Source organism: Ranitomeya imitator, chromosome 3 (assembly GCF_032444005.1).
Source record: "Ranitomeya imitator isolate aRanImi1 chromosome 3, aRanImi1.pri, whole genome shotgun sequence".
Lineage (NCBI taxonomy): Eukaryota > Metazoa > Chordata > Amphibia > Anura > Dendrobatidae > Ranitomeya > Ranitomeya imitator.
The window spans coordinates 138455074-138480309 of record NC_091284.1 but is presented as its reverse complement, the minus strand read 5'-3'; the positions used below and the strand labels follow the sequence as shown (position 1 = coordinate 138480309).

Here is a 25236-nt window from a genome sequence, read left to right as displayed (position 1 = left end):
ATCAGCCCTATTCACTATATGGATACACTGTGAATAAAACAAAAGCTTACAGAATCAAACTCGGGGCTACGTATAAAATCTATTATAAAACAAATGAAAAAGGTGTTATAAACCACGTGTAAAATAAATACACGACTAGGCTATAATTATAAACATGTGTTATTCCACAAAATACGGGAATAATATCAAAACTACAACAAATTAAACTATATTAAACTATATCAAAAGGGGAAATCAAACAAGGAGGGACAGCTGGATACCAGCCGTCAGACAAGGGGAGGGGAGGGGTCCAGCCGTCAAACAAGGGGAGGGGAGGGGTTACACACTTTGATACACTTTGATAGGGGCGGGGCACCTGTCAGATTGAGTTTGACGAAACCTGGCTATTATACACTACTTATGTCCTTTCCACTTCCTGATTATGGCCCCAACAGTGCTCACTGGAACCTTTCAGTAGTTTAGAAATTCTTCTATAACCAATGTGAAGAAACCAGATTATATCTTAATTACCCAAACGACTATGTTTAGCAAACCAAGAAGAATTGACTTTTTATCTGTATGTTGGCTTTTGGAAGTGTTGATTTCTGGTGGGTCAAGGAAACAGACTTGTTTGTGTAAGCCTGGAATATTGACTTGTAAGCTGATATTTGATATAACATAGTTTGCTCTTATCCTTGATGAACAGCGAGGGCTACTGATATGCTAATTATACATGGTCTAGCCCAGATAGTTTGTTGATTTTTAAAACAGAGGAGGAAAATCTATGCAAATAGATTACATAATCAAACAAGGCCACTTGAGGTACCGTCACACTAGAAGATATCGCTAGCGATCCGTGACGTTGCAGCGTCCTCGCTAGCGATATCGTCCAGTGTGACAGGCAGCAGCGATCAGGCCCCTGCTGTGCTGTCGCTGGTCGGGGAAGAAAGTCCAGAACTTTATTTGGTCGCTGGACTCCCCGCAGACATCGCTGAATCGGCGTGTGTGACACCGATTCAGCGATGTCTTCACTGGTAACCAGGGTAAACATCGGGTAACTAAGCGCAGGGCCGCGCTTAGTAACCCGATGTTTACCCTGGTTACCATCCTAAAAGTAAAAAAAAACAAACACTACATACTTACCTACCGCTGTCTGTCCTCCAGCGCTGTGCTCTGCACTCCTCCTGTACTGGCTGTGAGCACAGCGGCCGGAAAGCAGAGCGGTGACGTCACCGCTCTGCTTTCCGGCTGACCGACGCTCACAGCCAGTACAGGAGGAATGCAGAGCACAGCGCTGGAGGACAGACGGCTGTAGGTAACTATGTAGTGTTTGTTTTTTTTTACTTTTAGGATGGTAAACATCGGGTTACTAAGCGCGGCCCTGCGCTTAGTTACCCGATGTTTACCCTGGTTACCGGCATCGTTGGTCGCTGGAGAGCTGTCTGTGTGACAGCTCTCCAGCGACCAAACAGCGACGCTGCAGCGATCCGGATCGTTGTCGGTATCGCTGCAGCGTCGCTTAGTGTGACGGTACCTTAGGTCATCAAAATTTGTCTCCTTATTTGTCAGGGTGGACTAAAGGACACTGGGTATATCTAAAAATAGGTTACATGCCTCTGTACAAAGAGACTCAGATACATACTTATGCCTCAGCTCCTCTATATACTGCATAATGCTCCTGTATGGTTGGCACAGAGCAAATTTTATAGAATACTCTATTTAAGGATCTGATTTGGAAAGGTGGATGGGCACACATCAAATTAGAGCATCTGCAGAGATCAAAGGACAAGGGTGGTTTGGCACAAACAGAGAGGAGGTGACGACAAGCATAGGGAGATGGGGGAATAGGGTCCCTAACCCCTGGATATATTATATAGCGTCTCAATGCCAGCATATGGTGGGCTGGGGAGAATCTAGCCAAAATACATCAGCTGGGATAATCACTGAATATATAGTGGGGAAGGGTCCATTGTTAGCTAGTTTGGAAGAGGGTAGATTTAGATTGAACCAAGAAAAATTCCCAACCATAGTACTGGGTAAAGGGGCTAGTTCATGTTAAATGTAAATGTATCAATCTGCTTTGTCATTTTTGTATCTATTTGAAGTTTGTGTCAGACTGTATTACATTTTTTATATATGCCTTAATAAAAAGTACTTTATTAAAAAAAAAAAAAAAAAAAAGAGACTGAGAGACTGGGAGGGAGCGACACAGCAGACATTCTGCAAAACACCCAACGGACAAGAGATAGGACAGCAGCCAATTCATCATGGCACCGTCACGAGGGACACGGATCTATCATTCTATAGGAAACAACCTAGGGGTTTTCGGCTCCGGTTGAAAGGACACAGATCTGCTCCAGTGACCATCGCTGAACCATGGATACATTTGGAGAAAGCCAGGATTGGGACCCGCTGGTCGCCAGGCTCCAGAGATGTTCGGATAAGCCTGGTGGTGACTCTCGTGTCAATTGGCTTTGGACCTAGTATGGACTCTATGGACTGTCATCTCCTTATGCTTGTCATCACCTCCTCTGTGTGTGTACCACAGGTAGGGTAGCTGACCCTGGGACCTCTGACATGACAGCTGCTATTATCTCGGCGGGTCAGCGGAAGGGTGAGACTCCGTAATGTGCACCATCTTGGGGAATTTTGCTGTGACTGTGCTATGTGTTATCTGCCTGTTTTGTGGTTCAATAAAGCATTGCCACACTGTTTTACCCTCACCCTGTGTTGTCTGAGTAGCGTTATGCCCACGTTAACAGGAGAGCGGGCGTTAGGCAGGACGATAACTTGTTCATGCGGTCCCAGCTAGCGGACTTGGTCGCCCGCTGTCCCAATGTCATAAGTATGTTTTGCAACGATAAGGTTGCAAAGGTCTTGAGACAGCTCACTGGTTTTATCCATTATGAACTGTTTCTTGGGTGGCATCTTGGTAATGAGACACCTTTTTATAGGCCATCAGTTGAACCAACTGATATTTTTAACTAAATGGCAGGAGTGCTTTCTATTTACTGATAGGTTTCAGCTGGTGTCATGACTTTCCATGGCTTTTTGCACCTCTCTTTCTTCATGCATTCAATTCTTATTTCCTGTATCATTTCTCATTATTACATATAACAATTTATGGACATCTATGGTTTTATTTCTTTGCCTGTGTGGACTGGATGTGGTTGTTGCCGACACCTGGTGAGAGTTTCATGTCATTAGCGCGTGCGCGCACACACACTCTGTGTATTTTACATTGACCCCTGATGCTCTTCACTTGCTACATTACTGCAATATATCTGATTCAGCAACAATCAGACTCTAAGAGAAGAAATACTCAACCCTGCTCACTAGTTACAGTCCACCAGTCTTAAAACCTCTGCAAAGAAGAAATAACATACACCTAGGAGGTAATGCCTATACAGCCATATACAAAAGATAAATAATTTAGGAGTAGGAATGTTTTTTTCTATATGTTACACTTTACACTCTGCTTTTCTACAGGTCAGAAATATTTGTATTGTCAATTATCCACACCGAGAACTTTCTTGGGCTTCCGGTGTTTGGAGATTGCGTTCCAGATCCTGCAGAGAGGTCCACCCCTGGGATATAGAAAAGACAGAGTATATTACTACAATATATCATCATCCCAAAGTCTCAAGTAACATTAACATCCATAGTAAAAATGAATATGTGTTAGATAAAAGACTTGTCACTTGCCATAATTTTTTTCCCTGGTGAAAATGCTGCTGTTTTTCTCGATCTGGTATGTTTTGTTTGTTTCTGTACCTATCGTTTCCTGAAATATGACCTTTTCTTCCCTGTTTTTAAATCTAGCATTTTCAGTTAAATAATATTGGTCCTTAGATATCCTGTCCCAATATGTAGTAGGTGTAGTAATAATAATATTATTATTAGCAAATACCTTCAATTAGAAATGCAGTATAGTTTTTCTCATTCGTTAGGTCTCTTTCCTCATGTGCAGGCATTGCAGGACCTTAGGTATCAATGGTTATAACCACTCATATAGTGACGGTTCGTTAGCTAGTTGCTAGTGGTTGTAACCATGGATACCCAAGGTCCTGCAATGCCTGCACATGAGGAAAGAGACATAGTGAATCAGAAGAACTATACTACATTTCTAATAGGAGGAATTTGCTAATATTATTATTACACCTACTACATATTGGGATAGGATCTTGGAGATGGGAATACTCATTTAACTCTTCTTTTTGAGGAACACACCTAGTTGGGTAACAAGTCTATATTTGCATACAGTGAAGCAGGGGCTATATCTCAGGAACAGAAATGGACAGGAATGTCAGATTCAGGAGAACAACAGCACTTACATCAAGTAAAAAAAACTACACATTTGTAGCAAGTCACAGGTCCTCTATAAATAGTATTTATCTTTTGCTTTTATCATTGTTTTCTTTTTGGCCCCACTTGACTTGTAAACTTTTGATATGTACTCTCCAAAAGAGTGGATTGCGAGAATGCCTCATTGTCCAACTCAATCTAATTTTTGTCCTGAGAAATTAAACGAGGTATTCAGTGCAGATTACGTTTTTCTATGATCCGCTGGCCAGGTGTGGATAACAACAAGGATCTCCTCTTACCGCCCCCATCCCTTTACATGTGAAGCATACAATCCACATTTTGAGCTGCCATCTTTACACCAATTGTCATGGTTTCTTCCTACAATCTACTGCAGTTTCGTACCGGAGTTTTAGGTTTTGCAGATCTTCTTTAGTGACTTCATGCAGAACGTCATGAAGGGTATAATCTTCCCCAACAAACTGGTAAGTAAAGAGGTATGAAATAAGTCAGACATTAAAAAGGGTGTCAGAAATAATGTGTGATAAGGTGAAGCCAGTACCTGCTCCACAACCTCTTCTGCAGCGCCCTGCTGTCTCAGCCAGTCCATGAGCTCCAGGTCTCTATTGATGCCTATTGACACATAGGATGCAGATCTGGGAACATCTGAAAAGGCAACGAAGAAATGCAACTACGACAATCTATATTAACTGTTCTCCCAAACAAATCTATGGCTTGAAATCAAGAAATGTGGCAATTAGGCAGGGTTTAACTATAAGAGGTGCAGGTGTTGCAATCGAACCCAGGCCCTGGAAGCTAGTGAGGCTCGAAAGGACCCTTTGCCCATAGAAAAAGACTATTACTATTAAAGACCTGTGATAGTTAAGGGCCCTGTTGGAGATTTTGCATTGGTGCCCACAAGCTTCAAGTTACACCACAGCAAGTAGGTGTAGGAATATTTACCCATGCTAGACTTGATCTGCAGGAGGTGTAAGTCGTGGCTTCTTTGTTCCAGACATTGTTTTAAAAGAAACTGATATTCCTTTTCCTTTAGAACGAGCTCCTCCAATAATCTATAATAAAACACAGCAAACCAAAAAATGAGGCCACCGAAGTAAAACCTGCTGTACGAAAACGTACCATCTGCTGTACAACGTGCAGTCCTCACTTCTATAAAGGCTAAGCTCACCCGCTCATAACCTCACTCACACTGAGAATTGTGGAGGTGTCGACCCGCATGCGGTCACGATTCAGCAGTCCGCAGTCACATACAGTGACCGTAGACTTTCGTGACAAGCGTGGACAGTCCCTTTAGGATGCTAAAGGCCCTATACACACTACATAGCTGTCACCAACAACTATCTCTCCTGCCTTCTGTGTTCACTACGAGAGAGCTACTGCCAGACTCTTCAGGAAGCAGAACAGAACAATGAACCATTGAAATTTCATTGGTCAAATCCTTCTTTCCCCAATAATCTGTGGAGGAAGAGTAGGGAAGCTCTCATACACATGAGATGGACAACTGATGCTGTCAAAATGGTCAGGTTCAGACAACTTTTATCTGCCGTGTATGGTAGCCTTTGGGACCTCATTCTTCTGCATTTGAGAGATATGTTTCCAACCCAATTTATTTCTTTTCCACATCAGAAATACCTCCCACCACAAAGGGAACATTCCCAGCTGAAATGTTCTAGTACATGTCGCTGCTTCCTTTTGCTGAGATTACTTCCTGTGTTTGATTAAAACCACAATGGATGGAAGCAGTGATCTCATGAACACAATGCCGAGCTAGCTACCTGTTGGTCTCTTGTTTCAATTGCCCAAGCTGTAGGTTTAGCTGATGTCCTTGTGTCTCATGTGACAGCACCGAACTAAGCGTGCTGACCCCAGATGTGATGACAACCTCTTCAGAGCTATTCTGCTGAACTGGCTGGTAATCTTCATCTTCCACTTCTTTGTCCACTCCTTCACTTTCTGATGCAGGCCCCAAGTGTGTCCTGAGCTCTGTGCAGGGCAAGCAAAGAAGACCAGATAAAAGCAATGTAATCAGCATTCAGCACCACATGAATGGACATAGAAATAGATGGAAAAGCAACAACTTCGCCATCTGACCATCACAGCAATTTAGACCTTCCCATGTGTTTTCTTACTGTCACCAGTAAAAGGACTGATGGAAATGTATAGGTCTCCATAAGGAATATTGCACAGCAAAGCATAGCATCTTAAAAAGCTACACAGCCTATACATTGGGATCCATGCCGTCCTCAGCAGACGTCAGGGACAGATGGGCTGCTCATGTACACAGCTTTTTTTTAAAATCTATTTACTTACATAGCACCATTAATTCCACATCACCTTACAGACATCATCATCACTGTTCCTACTGGAGCTCACAATCTAAATTCCTTATGAGTATGTCAGTGGGGGTCCGATCATAGGAACTATCCAATTGCTGCAGTGGTGCTATAATGAGTTCTGAAAACACCATAGGAGATTCAGCCCCTCTGTTCTCGTGATGGTCCCAGTCAGATCCCCAGTAATCCAGAAGATGGGCATAGATACAGTAATATTATATATATATATATATATATATATATATGTATATATATATATATATATATATATATACATATATACATACATACATACACAGTACAGACCAAAAGTTTGGACACACCTCATTTAAAGATTTTTCTGTATTTTCATGACTATGAAAATTGTACATTCACACTGAAGGCATCAAAACTGTGAACTAGCACATGTGGAATTATATACTTAACAAAAAATTGTGAAACAACTGAAATTATGTCTTATATTCTAGGTTCTCCAAAGTAGCCACCTTTTGCTTTGATGACTGCTTTGCACACTCTTGGCATTCTCTTGATGAGCTTCAAGAGATAGTCACCGGGAATGGTATTCCAACAATCTTGAAGGAGTTCCCAGAGATGCTTAGCACTTGTTGGCCCTTTTGCCTTCACTCTGCGGTCCAGCTCACCCCAAACCATCTCAATTGGCTTCAGGTCTGGTGACTGTGGAGGCCAGGTCATCTGGCGTAGCACTCCATCACTCTCCTTCTTGGTCAAATAGCTCTTACACAGCCTGGAGGCGTGTTTGGGGTCATTGTCCTGTTGAAAAATAATTGATGGTCCAACTAAACGCAAACCAGATGGAATAGCATGCCGCTGCAAGATGCTGTGGTAGCCATGCTGGTTCAGTATGCTTTCAATTTTGAATAAATCCCCAACAGTGTCACCAGCAAAGCACTCCCACACCATCCCACCTCCTCCTCCATGCTTCACGGTGGGAACCAGGCATGTAGAGTCCATCCGTTCACCTTTTCTGCGCCACACAAAGACACGGTGGTTGGATCTCAAATTTGGACTCCTCAGACCAAAGCACAGATTTCCACTGGTCTAATGTCCATTCCTTGTGTTCTTTAGCCCAAACAAGTCTCTTCTGCTTGTTGCCTGCCCTTAGCAGTGGTTTCCTAGCAGCTATTTTACCATGAAGGCCTGCTGCACAAAGTCTCCTCTTAACAATTGTTGTAGAGATGTGTCTGCTGCTAGAACTCTGTGTGGCATTGACCTGGTCTCTAATCTGTGCTGCTGTTAACCTGCGATTTCTGAGGCTGGTGACTCGGATAAGCTTATCCTCAGAAGCAGAGGTGACTCTTGATCTTCCTTTCCTGGGGCGGTCCTCATGTGAGCCAGTTTCTTTGTAGTGCTTATTGGTTTTTGCCACTGCACTTGGGGACACTTTCAAAGTTTTCCCAATTTTTCGGACTGACTGACCTTCATTTCTTAAAGTAATGATGGCCACTCATTTTTCTTTACTTAGCTGCTTTTTTCTTGCCATAATACAAATTCTAACAGTCTATTCAGTAGGACTATCAGCTGTGTATCCACCAGACTTCTGCACAACACAACTGATGGTCCCAACCCATTTATAAGGCAAGAAATCCCACTTATTAAACCTGACAGGGCACACCTGTGAAGTGAAAACCATTCCCGGTAACTACCTCTTGAAGCTTATCAAGAGAATACCAAGAGTGTGCAAAGCAGTCATCAAAGCAAAAGGTTTGAAGAACTTTGAAGAACCTAGAATATAAAACATAATTTCAGTTGTTTCACACTTTTTTGTTAAGTATATAATTCCACATATGTTAATTCATAGTTTTGATGCCTTCAGTGTGAATGTACAATTTTCATAGTCATGAAAATACAGAAAAATCTTTACATGAGAAGGTGTGTCCAAACTTATGGTCTGTACTGTACATATACACTGCTCAAAAAAATAAAGGGAACACTTAAACAACAGAATATAACTCCAAGTAAATAAATCTTCTGTGAAATCAAACTGTCCACTTAGGAAGCAACACTGAATCAATTTCACATGCTGTTGTGCAAATGGAATAGAAAACAGATGGAAATTATTGGCAATTATCAAGACACACTCAATAAAGGAGTGGTTCTGCAGGTGGGGACCACAGACCAAATCTCAGTACCAATGCTTTCTGGCTGATGTTTTGGTCACTTTTGAATGTTGGTTGTGCTTTCACACTCATGGTACCATGAGACGGACTCTATAACCCACACAAGTGGCTCAGGTAGTGCAGCTCATCCAGGATGGCACATCAATGCAAGCTGTGGCAAGAAGGTTTGCTGTGTCTGTCAGCGTAGTGTCCAGAGGCTGGAGGCACTACCAGGACAGAGGCCAGTACACCAGGAGAAGTGGATGGGGCCGTAGGAGGGCAATAACCCAGCAGCAGGACCGCTACCTCAGCCTTTGTGAAAGGAGGAACAGGAGGAGCACTGCCAGAGCCCTGCAAAATGACCTCCAGCAGGCCAGAAATATGCATGGGTCTGCACAAATGGTTACAAACAGACTCTAGGAGGATGGTCTGAGCTCCCGACATCCACAGATGGTGTTGTGCTCACAGCCCAACACCGTGCAGGACGCTTGGCATTTGACGCAGATCAGGATTGGCAAATTCACCACTGGCGCCCTGTGCTCTTCACAGATGAAAGCAGTTTCACACTGAGCACATGTGAGAGACGTGACAGAGTCTGGAGACACCGTGAAGAGAGTGATCTGCTGCCTGCAACATCCATCAGCATGACCAGTTTGGCAGTGGGTCAATAATGGTGTGTGGCGGCATTTCTTCGGAGGGCTGCATAGCCCTCCATGTGCTCACCAGAGGTAGCCTGACTGCCATTAGGTACCGAGAAGAGATCCTCAGACCCCTTGTGAGACCATATTGCTGGAGTGGTTTGCCCTGGGTTCCTCCTAATGCAGAGCAATGCCAGACCTCATGTGGCTGGAGTATGTCAGCAGTTCCTGCAAGATGAAGGCATTGAAGCTATGGACTGGCCCGCCCGTTCCCCAGACCTGAATCCAAACACATCTGGGACATGATGTCTCGCACCATCCACCAACGTCACGTTGCACCATAGACTGTACAGGAGTTGGCGGATGCTTTAGTCCAGGTCTGGGAGGAGATCCCTCAGGAAACCATTCGCCGCCTCATCAGGAGCATGCCCATGTGTTGTAGGGAGGGCATACAGGCACGTGGAGGCCACACACACTAATGAGCATTATTTCCTTGTCTTGAGGCATTTCCACTGAAGTTGGATCAGCCTGTAACTTCATTCTCCACTTTGATTTTGAGCATCATTCCAACTCCAGACCTCCATGGAATATTAGTTGTGATTTATGTTGATAATTCTTAGGTTTTATTGTTCTCAACACATTTCACTATGTAATGAATAAAGATTTACAACTGGAATATTTCATTCAGTGATATCTAGGATGTTGGATTTTAGTGTTCCCTTTATTTGTGTGTGTGTGTGTGTGTGTGTGTGTGTGTGTGTGTGTGTGTGTGTGTGTGTGTGTATATATATATATATATATATATATATATATATATATATATATATATATATATATATATATATATATATATATATATATATATATATATACACACACACACATACATAACGGTGACAAGCAATCAGTAGAGACATGACTGTTCAGTTAGCAATAGTGAATATACTCGTTACTCGAGATTTCTTGAGCACGCTCGGGTGTCCTCCGAGTATTTTTTAGTGCTTGGAGATTTAGTTTTCATCGCCACAGCTGAATGATTTACATCTGTTAGCCAGCTTGATTACATGTGGGGATTCCCTAGCAACCAGGCAACCCCCACATGTACTTATGCTGGCTAACAGATGTAAATCATTCAGCTGCAGCAATGAAAACTATATCTCCGAGCACTAAAAAATACTCAGAGGACACCCGAGCGTGCTCGGGAAATCTCGAGTAATGAGTATATTCGCTCATCACTAGTTAGCAACCCTGGCACGAGCCTGCATATAAATACATAAACTTGGCTTTAGTGAAATAAGACACACTGTCTCACGACAGAGTCCATTTAAGAAGTGAGAACCGAACAGAGGTCTCGTCCACTTACCAGGAATAAGGATAGTGACCGCTGCCTGCACTGCACGTCGAATAATATTATCCATTGCAAACATCCAGTGAGGTCGGATTAGGTGGTTCCTCAAGACTTTATTAACCTGGGTATATGGGATATGTCACTTGTAAACATAGAGCACATTAATAAATGCCACATCTTATCACTAAATGTAATTTTCATCCTGGCATTTTCCAGAATATGCTAAAATAATTAGTAAATCAGTGAAATATAAGCACAGAAGGGACTGCACCAATTTCACCATAACATGCAGCATCCCAGCGTCTATAGTCTAGATATTGACTACTCACCGCATCCTGGAAGCCGAACAGGACCAGCTGGATCTGATTTATAGATGTGCTGTCAAAATCCAGATCCACTTTGAGTTTGGATATGGTGGAAGCCATCACTCTGTGCTCCGGGGAGCGGATAAAGTCCCTCAGGATATTAATAATTTGTTTGATGTGAGTGACTGAAAGCTGCACGTCTTCTGAGCTCTGCAGAGTAGAGGAGAGTTACCCATCCAGCAGGGGCCAACCACTCAGCTGTAAGGCTACTGTTATTTTTGGTAACTCTTAGAACCGCTGGCTGCATGCTGGCTGCAATATTGGATTGAAGTTCATGCTCTGCCTTGCGCAGGCGTATACTATGGAGGACAGAGAATGAACTTCAATCAAATATTGCAGCCAGCATGCAGCCAGCGGGTAAGGAAAGGGTGAATCAAAAACACAAAAACCCCGCCTCCATGGCTGAAGATTGTTCCCTCCAAATTCAGGTGACAGTGTCCCTTTAAGTACATTTTTCTTCCTCTTGTATTTAAACATCATGGAAACCGTTTCCTTGTAGGCTATTAGATATGAGCACGATGCATAACACCTGTAAATATGGTGCAATTGATATTTCTAGATGTATAATTTTGTAGCTAATTCTCCATGAGGCTGTTACAATTTTACTTACTTTCTAACTTTTTTAAATACCCTTCTCCCCATTCCTGTCATCCTTTTACCACTTAGGCTAGGCTCACATTGCGTTAGTGCAATCCGTTTAGCGCATACGCTAACGGAATGCGCTAACGCAATGTACAAAAAGGGATTGTGTTTAGCGATCCCGCTAGCGCAGATGCCCGATCTGCGCTAGTGAGAAACGGACCTCGAACGCAGCAAGCAGCGTTCGAGGTCCGTCAGAAAATAACGGGACATCGCTAACGCATGCCAAAAATGGCATACGTTAGCGATGCGTTAGATACATTGCGGTCAATGGGTGCGCTAACGGATCCGTTACATAGCGTTAATTGCGCCATGTAACGGATTCCGTCAGCGGACACCCACTAACGCAATGTGAACCTAACCTTAGAATTCTTTTACCATCCAATTCTCATCCATCACAGTCATCTTAGATGATCCGTCTTTTCCTTTTGCCTCACCCCATTCCTTTTCTATCCTATCACCGGTACACTACATTCTTCATGGTCCTCTCCTCCTTTTACTTCTCCTATCTCTCATATTGTAGATCTCCCTGTCCACATCCTCACTATACCTCACACTTACACTTAAGGTCTGGTATTTATGGGGGCCTTCTGCCTCTCCCTAGACAGATGTTTTGGGGGAGAGGAAAGTTTGAGCAGTTGAAATTTCAACACAATCTTTTTTGTTTTAAGGCGAGATAAGCCATTGACAGATGCTTTCTCCTCTCACTCCATTAAAAGCACATGAATGCTTAGCCAAACCGAGTGCTCCTGTGTAGCAAATATCTTTGGTTCTTTGCTTATTCGGCAAGCTACAGCGCTTGCGGAGTAAGCTGCAGAGGGAACCAGGTTCCTGGATGGCGCCGGCAGATCAGTTGTTCGGCTTCGTAGCTGCATGTGTCACTGTCACAGAAAAAATTGGTCAAAAGTGGTGCACTCAATGGATGGTGCTCAAAGGAATGAAGTGGAATATACAAATGGTAACCTTTGGCACTCAATCAGTCAAACAAGTTCAATTATTTCAATTATTTTTTAAAATATTATATTTTAAATAATTTTAAAATAATTTAACTTGTTTGACTGATTGAGTGCCAACTTTCACAGAACATGCATGAAGAGCCCAACACACAGGCTCTACATGCATGTGTTGTGCCTGTCACACAGCCGCAACACATGTAGCTGCAGAGCTGAACAGGTGATCAGCCGGCGCTCTCCAGGTATCCGGGTTCCCTCTGCAGCTTATTTGGAAAGTGCTATAGTTTGCCAAATAAGCAGGGAACCAAAGATATTCGCTCAACTCTACTCTTGTGTATGGGGGAGTCAGGTGAGTTCGCTATCTGCTGAGCGACCACGGGTATAGACAGTTCTAAGCACTTTGGGATGCCCCCTTACAATTAAGGAGGATATCGTCGCTACTTGATGTGGTAGTATATCATAACCAAGATGTATATTGTCTAAAGTAAATGAAGAAAAGATGTGTGAAAGTAAGGATGCAAAAAGGAATTGTTAAAAAGCTAAATGGGGGTAAAGTGTCTGTACTGAAAAGAGGGCATTGGAGGCCAAAGAAGAAAGGGGAAGCATGGCTTAGGACCCTACATTTGGTGCCTTGCCCATTATATCATTTCAGAATATACACTGTCCCTATCCCATCGCCCCTTTTATTCCAAAGTCCTTTTCTCTATTTCCTATGGCTATATATGCGGTAAATTATTGTACCTGCATAAGACATTCTTGTAGGTTTGAGGACACTTTATCCTGCTCTTCCTTGAGGATCTTATAGAGGATTGCACGACGTTCACTATCCTTTCGGAGAAGAAACAGACCAGAATCCCGCTCATCAGGAGAAGTTGGGGAACTTCTATCTTCCGACACCGAGCCGTCATCTGGAACACTGTGTGATAAAGTAGTCGGGGAATGTATATTACATTTATACAATTGGCTCCCTGTAATGAACTTCATGCACATTCAGTGATCACAGACATGGCACAAAACTAAAGTCATTTCAAATGACAGATTTATGGCTTTAAGAAACACTAAAGGAAATCAAGAACAAAAAATGTGGTAGTCAGTAATGGTTACTTTTTTTAACCAAGCATAGGGAAAAATTACAGAATCACTAAATTCTGTGGAAAAAAATATAGAATCATGAAAAATAAAGAGAAACACACTCCAACACATCACTAGCATTTTGTTGCAGCACCTCTGGCTTTCATAGCTTGCAGTCTCTGAGGCATGGACTTAATGAGTGTCACACAGTACTCTTCATCAATCTGGCTCCAACGTTCTGATTGCTGTTGCCAGATCAGCTTTGCAGGTTGGATTCTTGTCATGGACCATTTTCTTCAACTTCCACCAAAGATTTTCAATTGGATTGAGATCCGGACTATTTGCAGGTCATGACATTGACCTTATGTGTCTTTTTTCAAGGAATGTTTTCACAATTTTCGCTCTATGGCAGGATGCATTATCATCTTGAAAAATGATTTCATCATCCCCAAACATCCTTTCAACTGATGGGAAAAGAAAGTGTCCAAAATATCAACATAAACGTGTGCATTTATTGAAGATGTATATCATCAATGACTGGAAATTTGCATGTTCTCTTCAGGCAGTCATCTTTATAAATCTCATTGGAATGGCACCAAACAAAAGTTCCAGCACCATCACCTTGCCCAATGCAGATTCGCGATTCATCACTGAATATGACTTTCATCCAGTCATCCACAGTCCACGATTGCTTTTCCTTAGCCCATTGCAACCTTGTTTTTTTCTGTTTAGGTGTTAGCGATGGCTTTCATTTAGCTTTTCTGTATGTAAATCCCATTTCCTTTAGGCGGTTTCTTACAGTTCGGTCACAGACGTTGACTCCAGTTTCCACCCATTCGTTCCTCATTTGTTTTGTTGTGCATTTTGGGTTTTGGAGCCATATTGCTTTAAGTTTTCGGTCTTGACGCGTTAATGTCTTCCTTGGTCTACCAGTATGTATACCTTTAAAAACCTTCCCATATTGTTTGTATTTGGTCCAGATTTTAGACACAGCTGACTGAGCAACCAACATCTTTTGTAACATTGTGTGATCATTTACCCTCTTAGGAGTTTGATAATCCTCTCCTTTGTTTCAATGACACCTCTCATGTTGGAGCCATAATTCATGTCAGTCCACTTGGTGCAACAGCTCTCCAAGGTGTGATCACTCCTTTTTAGATGCAGACTAACGAGCAGATCTAATTTGATGCAGGTGTTAGTTTTGGGTATGAAAATTTACAAAGTGATTCCATAGTTTTTTCCTCAGAATTGAGTGACCCCATAATTTTTCCCCTATGCCTGGTTAAAAAAAAGTAACTATTATCGACTACCAAATTTTTTGTTCTTGATTTGAAAGTTGCCATTGGAAATGACTTTAGTTTTATGCCATGTCTGTGATCTGCTTTTTTTCTACAAAATTAAACAACTGAATGAACATCCTCCAAGGCCAGTGATTCCATAATTTTTGCCAGGGGTTGTACAAGCAAGCTGCTGCTCCACTCACCTTCTATAGAACTGAATGAGAAAGCCAAGTGTTTTCTTTGGCGATCACTGCCAGTCCTATTGACTCTGAATAGAGCAGCAGCATCCACTGTAAAAAAAAACCTGCATATACCAAATAAAGCTAAGCCTTCAGTGTCAATAATGCACTCACCTCAATAAACTGGACGTAGGAGCTTTGTTGGAAGGCGTTTCAGAACACGATTTCTTAGCCTTTTCAAAGAATAATTCATGCTTGGTATCCGAGTCAGGCGATACTGATCCATGTTCACTGCTGCTACTCCCTGCCAGTTCCCCGGGCACTGGCAATGGCAGGGACGCACTGCGATTGTAATCTGCAACCATAATACAGGCCTTATCACTGTTATATTACGCAGTGTTTTATTCAGCATGTAACCTACACTTATGGGCAGTCATCTCTTCTGACAATGGTCCAGGTTCATCAATCATGATGAGGGGGCTTGCTGGAGCCAGAGGCGCCTGATTCATTAAGAGGCGCAGGCGGACATCCTTATACCCACAGGCTCAATCACACTTGCCCGTCACTAGACAGGGCACATTCTGCATTTATGTCAAACTTAGAATGATAAAACAGGTTTCCATTTTGGCAGTATGTATTACCGCCAACAGTGCCTGCATTTTCAGGTTAGTGTTAGGCCAGGACCTACAGCCAGAATATAAATGCTAAAATGTACCAGCATTATGGCCATCTGCATGTGGCCTAATTCTTGCAGATTTTCTGCATGTTTTTAAAGGGAATCTGTCAGTAGGTTTTTGCCACCAAATCTGACAGCAGCATAATGTAGGGGCAGAAACCTTAGTTCTAGCGATGTGTCATTTACTAGGATGTTTGCAGTAACATAGTAACATAGTAACATAGTTAGTAAGGCCGAAAAAAGACATTTGTCCATCCAATTCAGCCTATATTCCATCATAATAAATCCCCAGATCTACGTCCTTCTACAGAACCTAATAATTGCATGATACAATATTGTTCTGCTCCAGGAAGACATCCAGGCCTCTCTTGAACCCCTCGACTGAGTTCGCCATCACCACCTCCTCAGGCAAGCAATTCCAGATTCTCACTGCCCTAACAGTAAAGAATCCTCTTCTATGTTGGTGGAAAAACCTTCTCTCCTCCAAACGCAAAGAATGCCCCCTTGTGCCCGTCACCTTCCTTGGTATAAACAGATCCTCAGCGAGATATTTGTATTGTCCCCTTATATACTTATACATGGTTATTAGATCGCCCCTCAGTCGTCTTTTTTCTAGACTAAATAATCCTAATTTTGCTAATCTATCTGGGTATTGTAGTTCTATTAATTTTGTTGCCCTCCTTTGTACTCTCTCTAGTTCCATTATATCCTTCCCGAGCACCGCTGCCCAAAACTGGACACAGTACTCCATGTGCGGTCTAACTAGGGATTTGTACAGAGGCAGTATAATGCTCTCATCATGTGTATCCAGACCTCTTTTAATGCACCCCATGATCCTGTTTGCCTTGGCAAAAACACTTAGCAGGAGATTATCACTAGCGATCTAATAAACCTGCTGCTATGTAGTCCTCAATATTTATGACCCTTCCCCTACCACTGATTGACAACTTTCCGTGTACACTGTGCATAGGCAGAAAGCTGCCAATCAGTGGTGGGGGTGTGGGCTACACAGATCTCAGCATTTAGAGAACTGCTAGATCTGCACCAGAGAAAACAGAGATTTTATCAAAACTGCAGCAAGCAGCCCAGTGAGTGAAATATTGCTGGAGTCAGGGTCTCTGCCCCTTCGTCATACTGCCTTCAGATGGGGTAGCAAAAAACGCCTGACAGATCCCTTTTAAAACAAACAGTTGTGGCTGAGTTAGACACACAGAGGATGGATAAGAAGAGGAATACTCAGATTTTTTTTGTGTGTGTGAGCATTTTCTATAGTTTGTGTTCTTTAAAGGAAATTTTATGATTTCCTGTCCTTGGTTAACGGACATGGGAAGTGATAATTGTAACAAAAGAGGTTTCCCAGAAAGAGACGCACATTATATTTACTTGCAGAACTGCCTTATTTTGCTTTATAATCATTACCGGTAAAGAAGCCACGATATGAGATCAGGTAAGTTGGTAAATGAGGTAGGTGTGATATCACATAAACACAGTATGTGTACAGCACAAATGTTGTAACATATCACACTATGATAAAGTTTAAAGTCTAAAGACTTTGTTACATCGCAGTAATCCCAACTATTTAATTACTTGAGATTTAACACACCTAAACTAAGCCTCACCAAGAACAGAGGTCAGGGCCAAGATCCTTACATAACTTTACAAGATTAAAGCCTTTATGAAAGTGACCGCTATGTTAGATAACTATAGAGGCGCAAATGTAACATGATGCACCCTGACCCCCGCTTACCGCTGATCCTACCATACACGGCTACTGTACCCCGACCGCTGCTTACTGCTGAACCTGCCATACATGGCTACTGTACCCTGTCCCCTGCTTACCGCTGATCCTACCATACACGGCTACTGTACCCCGACCGCTGCTTACTGCTGAACCTACCATACACGGCTACTGCACCCCGACCGCTGCTTACCGCTGATCCTACCATACACGGCTACTGCACCCCGACCGCTGCTTACTGCTGAACCTGCCATACACGGCTACTGCACCTCGACCGCTGCTTACTGCTGAACCTACCATACACGGCTACTGTACCCCGACCGCTGCTTACTGCTGAACCTGCCATACATGGCTACTGTACCCTGTCCCCTGCTTACCGCTGATCCTACCATACACGGCTACTGCACCCCGACCGCTGCTTACTGCTGAACCTACCATACACGGCTACTGCACCCCGACCGCTGCTTACTGCTGAACCTACCATACATGGCTACTGTACCCGGTCCCCTCCTTACTGCTGAACCTACCATACACGGCTACTGCACCCCGACCGCTGCTTACCGCTGATCCTACCATACACGGCTACTGCACCCCGACCGCTGCTTACTGCTGAACCTACCATACACGGCTACTGCACCCCGACCGCTGCTTACTGCTGAACCTACCATACACGGCTACTGTACCCGGTCCCCTCCTTACTGCTGAACCTACCATACACGGCTACTGCACCCCGACCGCTGCTTACCGCTGATCCTACCATACACGGCTACTGCACCCCGACCGCTGCTTACTGCTGAACCTACCATACATGGCTACTGTACCCGGTCCCCTCCTTACTGCTGAACCTACCATACACGGCTACTGCACCCCGACCGCTGCTTACCGCTGATCCTACCATACACGGCTACTGCACCCCGACCGCTGCTTACTGCTGAACCTACCATACACGGCTACTGCACCCCGACCGCTGCTTACTGCTGAACCTACCATACATGGCTACTGTACCCGGTCCCCTCCTTACTGCTGAACCTACCATACACGGCTACTGCACCCCGACCGCTGCTTACTGCTGAACCTACCATACATGGCTACTGTACCCGGTCCCCTCCTTACTGCTGAACCTACCATACACGGCTACTGCACCCCGACCGCTGCTTACTGCTGAACCTACCATACATGGCTACTGTACCCGGTCCCCTCCTTACTGCTGAACCTACCATACATGGCTACTGCACCCCGACCGCTGCTTACTGCTGAACCTACCATACACGGCTACTGTACCCTGTCCCCTGCTTACTGCTGAACCTACCATACACGGCTACTGCACCCTGACCGCTGCTTACTGCTGAACCTGCCATACACGGCTACTGCACCCCGACCGCTGCTTACTGCTGAACCTGCCATACTTGGCTACTGTACCCCGACCGCTGCTTACTGCTGAACCTGCCATACTTGGCTACTGTACCCCGACCGCTGCTTATTGCTGAACCTTCCATACAAGGCTACTGTACCCCGACCGCTGCTTACTGCTGAACCTACCATACACGGCTACTGTACCCTGTCCCCTGCTTACTGCTGAACCTGCCATACTTGGCTACTGTACCCTGTCCCCTGCTTACTGCTGAACCTGCCATACTTGGCTACTGTACCCCGACCGCTGCTTATTGCTGAACCTTCCATACAAGGCTACTGTACCCCGACCGCTGCTTACTGCTGAACCTACCATACACGGCTACTGTACCCTGTCCCCTGCTTACTGCTGAACCTGCCATACTTGGCTACTGTACCCTGTCCCCTGCTTACTGCTGAACCTGCCATACTTGGCTACTGTACCCCGACCGCTGCTTACTGCTGAACCTACCATACACGGCTACTGTACCCCATCCCCCGCTTACTGCTGAACCTACCATACACGGCTAATGTACCCCGACCCCTGCTTACTGCTGAACCTACCATACTTGGCTACTGTACCCCGTCCCCTGCTTACTGCTGAACCCACCATACAAGTCTACTGTACCCCGTCCCCTGCTTACTGCTGAACCTACCATACACAGCTACTGTACCCCGATCACTGCTTACTGCTGAACCTACCATACACGGCTACTGTACCCTGACCGCTGCTTACTGCTGAACCTACCATACACGGCTACTGTACCCCGATCACTGCATACTGCTGAACCTACCATACACGGCTACTGTACCCCGACCGCTGCTTACTGCTGAACCTACCATACACGGCTACTGTATCCTGATCCCCCCGCTTACTGCTGAACCTACCATACACAGCTACTGTACCCCGATCCCCGCTTACTGCTGAACCTACCATACTTGGCTTCTGTATCCCGACCCCTGCTTACTGCTGAACCTACCATACTTGGCTACTCTACCCCATCCCCTGCTTACTGCTGAACCTACCATACTTGGCTACTCTACCCCATCCCCCGCTTACTGCTGAACCTACCATACGTGGCTACTGTATCCAGACCCTTGCTTACTGCTGAACCTACCATACTTGGCTACTGTATCGCGAACCCTGCTACTGCTGAACCTACCATACACGGCTACTGTACTACTGTACCCCCACGGCTGCTTACTGCTAAACCGACCACACAAGGCTACTGTACCCCGTCCCCTGCTTACTGCTGAACCCACCATACACGGCTACTGTACCATGACCCCTGCTTACTGCTGAACCTACCATACACGGCTGCTGTACCTCGACCCCTGCTTACTGCTGAACCTACCATACTTGGCTACTGTACCCCATCCCCCGCTTACTGCTGAACCTACCATACACGGCTACTGTACCATGACCCCTGCTTACTGCTGAACCTACCATACATGGCTACTGTACCTCGACCCCTGCTTACTGCTGAACCTACCATACTGGTCTACTGTACCCCGTCCCCTGCTTACTGCTAAACCTACCATTACACAGCTACTGTACCCGGTCCCCTGCTTACTGTTGAACCTACCATACACGGCTACTGTACCCCGACCCTTGTTTACTGCTGAACCTACCATACACGGCTACTGTACCCCGACCCCTGCTTACTGCTGAACCTATCATACATGCAGGGCCGGACTGGCCATCTGGCAATTCTGGCAAATGCCAGAAGGGCCTGTCTGGTCATGGGCTGCCTTGTCTGCTACGTTGTTAACAGAATCGGTGATCTCAAGATACCCATACTGTTAAGAGTTGTGATGGAGCACAAAGTTGCTGACTCCGTCACTTACCCCAGAAGCCACAGGTATCATTAGAAATATTGGTCTTGGAGAAAATCTTCCTTTTCTCCATCCAGGGTAATATTAGTAATATATCCCATCTGGTTCATGGGGATGGGGACAATATGTGCCTGTGTGATTTCAAATGCCAGGACTGAATTTCAGCCCCAGTCCGTACCTGCATACATGTTACACATAGGGACATTATTACTGTGCATGTATATGAACCTTCTAATAAAATCTAATATATAATTGCCTAGAATACTACTTCCTGCAATTTGTGCCAACTTCCGTGGCTTTGTCCGGAGCTAATGTCCGGAGCTAATGTCCGGAGCTAATGTCCGGAGATAAGTGACGTCAACAGTGTCCAGTGTCTGATTGGTTGCCGCCTGCTGCGAGCGACCAATCAGAAACGTGCCGTACTGTGACACACTCCGCCCGCCATTTTGGTGTGATTTTTGAATTTTTACCTCACAGCAAGTTTCTACTGCGTGGAGGCGGGCCCAGTGACGTTGCTCTTCAAGCTCCTGCCGAATTTCGTCAAAAAAATGATAATACTATTTACCAAAACTATATATATTTAGTTGTGAAGTGGTTCAGTGACATTTTCACACCAATTTTGAACTTTTGTTTGGTGTTTTCTCCATATACTGCCTATTATTTTTGTTCTTTCTTACTATTATTTATTAATTGTATTATTCTTACATTTGAATAAATAAAGTATATATGGATTCTAGACTCCCGATTCTTTAGAATCGGGCTGCCATCTAGTGTAATATAAAAACCCCAGGGTTCATTTTCTTCATCAGCAAAGGAGGTCAATATGGAAGGAATTACCTAGAAGTAGGGAAGACTTTTCTGCAAACTTCTCTGTCAAGCAGTCATAAGGCAGCAACTGCACTTAAGGGTCATGTTCTGTTCGGTACCTGCGCATCCTAGACCTGCTAGACAAGGTGCTACTGGAGAGGGAACCAATGCCAACAATACAATTCCAAAACAATCAGATGTAGTGTTCTCACCCTCCATCCAATCTCACTGAGCTAGAGAGAGCGTGCAAAGAAGATTGGGTAAAAATGTCACCTCTAGATTTGCAAAGCTGGTGAGACAGACCCCAAAAGACTGGCAGCAGTAATTGCAGTAAAAGGTGGTCCTACAAAGTATTGACTCAGGGGGTCAGAATACAAATGTATGTCACAATTTTCAGATTTACATTTTTTAATTATTTAGAAAACCATGTATTATTTTCTTTACACTTCACAAATACTTGCTACTTTGTGTTGGTATATATATATATATATATATATATATATATATATATATATATATATATATATATATATATATATATATATATATATACAGTGGGGCAAAAAAGTATTTAGTCAGTCAGCAATAGTGCAAGTTCCACCACTTAAAAAGATGAGAGGCGTCTGTAATTTACATCATAGGTAGACCTCAACTATGGGAGACAAACTGAGAAAAAAAAATCCAGAAAATCACATTGTCTGTTTTTTTAACATTTTTTTTGCATATTATGGTGGAAAATAAGTATTTGGTCAGAAACAAACAATCAAGATTTCTGGCTCTCACAGACCTGTAACTTCTTCTTTAAGAGTCTCCTCTTTCCTCCACTCATTACCTGTAGTAATGGCACCTGTTTAAACTTGTTATCAGTATAAAAAGACACCTGTGCACACCTTCAAACAGTCTGACTCCAAACTCCACTATGGTGAAGACCAAAGAGCTGTCAAAGGACACCAGAAACAAAATTGTAGCCCTGCACCAGGCTGGGAAGACTGAATCTGCAATAGCCAACCAGCTTGGAGTGAAGAAATCAACAGTGGGAGCAATAATTAGAAAATGGAAGACATACAAGACCACTGATAATCTCCCTCGATCTGGGGCTCCACGCAAAATCCCACCCCGTGGGGTCAGAATGATCACAAGAACGGTGAGCAAAAATCCCAGAACCACGCGGGGGGACCTAGTGAATGAACTGCAGAGAGCTGGGACCAATGTAACAAGGCCTACCATAAGTAACACACTACGCCACCATGGACTCAGATCCTGCAGTGCCAGACGTGTCCCACTGCTTAAGCCAGTACATGTCCGGGCCCGTCTGAAGTTTGCTAGAGAGCATTTGGATGATCCAGAGGAGTTTTGGGAGAATGTCCTATGGTCTGATGAAACCAAACTGGAACTGTTTGGTAGAAACACAACTTGTCGTGTTTGGAGGAAAAAGAATACTGAGTTGCATCCATCAAACACCATACCTACTGTAAAGCATGGTGGTGGAAACATCATGCTTTGGGGCTGTTTCTCTGCAAAGGGGCCAGGACGACTGATCCGGGTACATGAAAGAATGAATGGGGCCATGTATCGTGAGATTTTGAGTGCAAACCTCCTTCCATCAGCAAGGGCATTGAAGATGAAACGTGGCTGGGTCTTTCAACATGACAATGATCCAAAGCACACCGCCAGGGCAACGAAGGAGTGGCTTCGTAAGAAGCATTTCAAGGTCCTGGAGTGGCCTAGCCAGTCTCCAGATCTCAACCCTATAGAAAACCTTTGGAGGGAGTTGAAAGTCCGTGTTGCCAAGCGAAAAGCCAAAAACGTCACTGCTCTAGAGGAGATATGCATGGAGGAATGGGCCAACATACCAACAACAGTGTGTGGCAACCTTGTGAAGACTTACAGAAAACGTTTGACCTCTCATTGCCAACAAAGGATATATTACAAAGTATTGAGATTAAATTTTGTTTCTGACCAAATACGGTACTTATTTTCCACCATAATATGCAAATAAAATGTTAAAAAAACAGACAATGTGAATTTCTGGATTTTTTTTTCTCAGTTTGTCTCCCATAGTTGAGGTCTACCTATGATGTAAATTACAGACGCCTCTCATCTTTTTAAGTGGTGGAACTTGCACTATTGCTGACTGACTAAATACTTTTTTGCCCCACTGTATATATATATATATATATATATATATATATATATATATATATAATTGTCTAAGGGGTACTTCCGTCTGTCTGTCTGCAACTTCCGTCACGGAAATCCCACGTCGTTGATTGGTCTCACCGGCTGCCTGTCCTGGCTGCCGCGACCAATCAGCAACGACTACAGTCCGGCCGAGAATTAGTCCCTCCCTACTCCCATCCAGTGAGTGCCCGGCGCCCGCTCCATTCTCCCCTCCAGTCAGCGCTCACACAGGGTTAATGACAGCGTTAATGGACCGCGTTATGCCGTGGGTAACGCAGTCCGTTAACGCTGCTATTAACCCTGTCTGACCAACTTTTTACTATTGATGCTGCCTATGCAGCATCAATAGTAAACAGATCTAATGTTTAACAAAAAAACCAAAAACCTGCTATTCTCACCTTCCGTCGTCCGCCGAGGCGCGCGCGCACGGCTGCCGCCAGCTTCCGTTCCCAGAGGTGCATTGCGAAATTACCCAGAAGACTTAGCGGTCTCGCACCGCATAGTCATCTGGGTAATTTCGCAATGCATCCTGGGAACGGAAGCTGGCGGCAGCCGCGCATCGACACAGCTTCGCTAGACGGCGGAGGGCGAGTATCAGGGCTGTGGAGTCGGAGTCGTGGAGTCGGAGTTAGTTTTGGTTGGAGTCGGAGTTAGTTTTGGTTGGAGTCTGAGTCGGTAGAAATGTACCGACTCCGACTCCAGCCTTAAAAAAAATGTATTAATATTTCATAATTGAACTTTCACATGAATTTTATAAATGTTACTCAAATATATACCGTATGTTATATCAAACTATGAACAACAGTGATAAGCAGTTCTGCTGGAGATAGAGACATTTCTTATCCCCTTAGTGACAGAGCCAATTTGGTACTTAATGACCGAGCCAATTTTTGCAATTCTGACCACTGTCACTTTATGAGGTTATAACTCTGGAACGCTTCAACGGATCCCGCTGATTCTGAGATTGTTTTTTCGTGACATATTGTACTTCATGTTAGTGGTAACATTTCTTCGATATTACTTGCGATTATTTATGAAAAAAACGGAAATATGGCGAAAATTTTAAAAATTTTGCAATTTTCAAACTTTGTATTTTTATGCCCTTAAATCAGAGAGATATGTCACAAAAAATAGTTAATAAATAATATTTCCCACATGTCTACTTTACATCAGCACAATTTTGGAAACAAAATTTTTTTTTGTGAGGGAGTTATAAGGGTTAAAAGTTGACCAGCAATTTCTCATTTTTACAACACCATTTTTTTTTAGGGACCACATCACATTTGAAGTTATTTTGAGGGGTCTATATGATAGAAAATAACGAAGTGTGACACCATTCTAAAAACTACACCCCTCAAGGTTCTCAAAACCACATTCAAGAAGT

The 25236-nt window shown here is 43.9% G+C and overlaps 1 protein-coding gene across 1 annotated transcript in view; it reads right to left on the bottom strand.

Moving 5' to 3' along the window:
* Positions 1 to 3103: 3103 nt before the first annotated feature.
* The window catches only part of MAP3K15 (mitogen-activated protein kinase kinase kinase 15), a 246053-nt gene continuing 223920 nt past the window's right edge, over positions 3104 to 25236 (bottom strand). Inside the window, exons 21-29 of the mRNA XM_069761515.1 lie at positions 15400 to 15580; positions 13437 to 13611; positions 11068 to 11253; positions 10754 to 10859; positions 6078 to 6285; positions 5245 to 5354; positions 4844 to 4947; positions 4687 to 4763; positions 3104 to 3566 (exon numbers count right to left, since the gene is read on the bottom strand). Coding sequence (XP_069617616.1) covers positions 3488 to 3566; positions 4687 to 4763; positions 4844 to 4947; positions 5245 to 5354; positions 6078 to 6285; positions 10754 to 10859; positions 11068 to 11253; positions 13437 to 13611; positions 15400 to 15580 — 1226 coding nt within the window. The 3' untranslated portion in view covers positions 3104 to 3487. The remainder of the gene's footprint in view (positions 3567 to 4686; positions 4764 to 4843; positions 4948 to 5244; positions 5355 to 6077; positions 6286 to 10753; positions 10860 to 11067; positions 11254 to 13436; positions 13612 to 15399; positions 15581 to 25236) is intronic.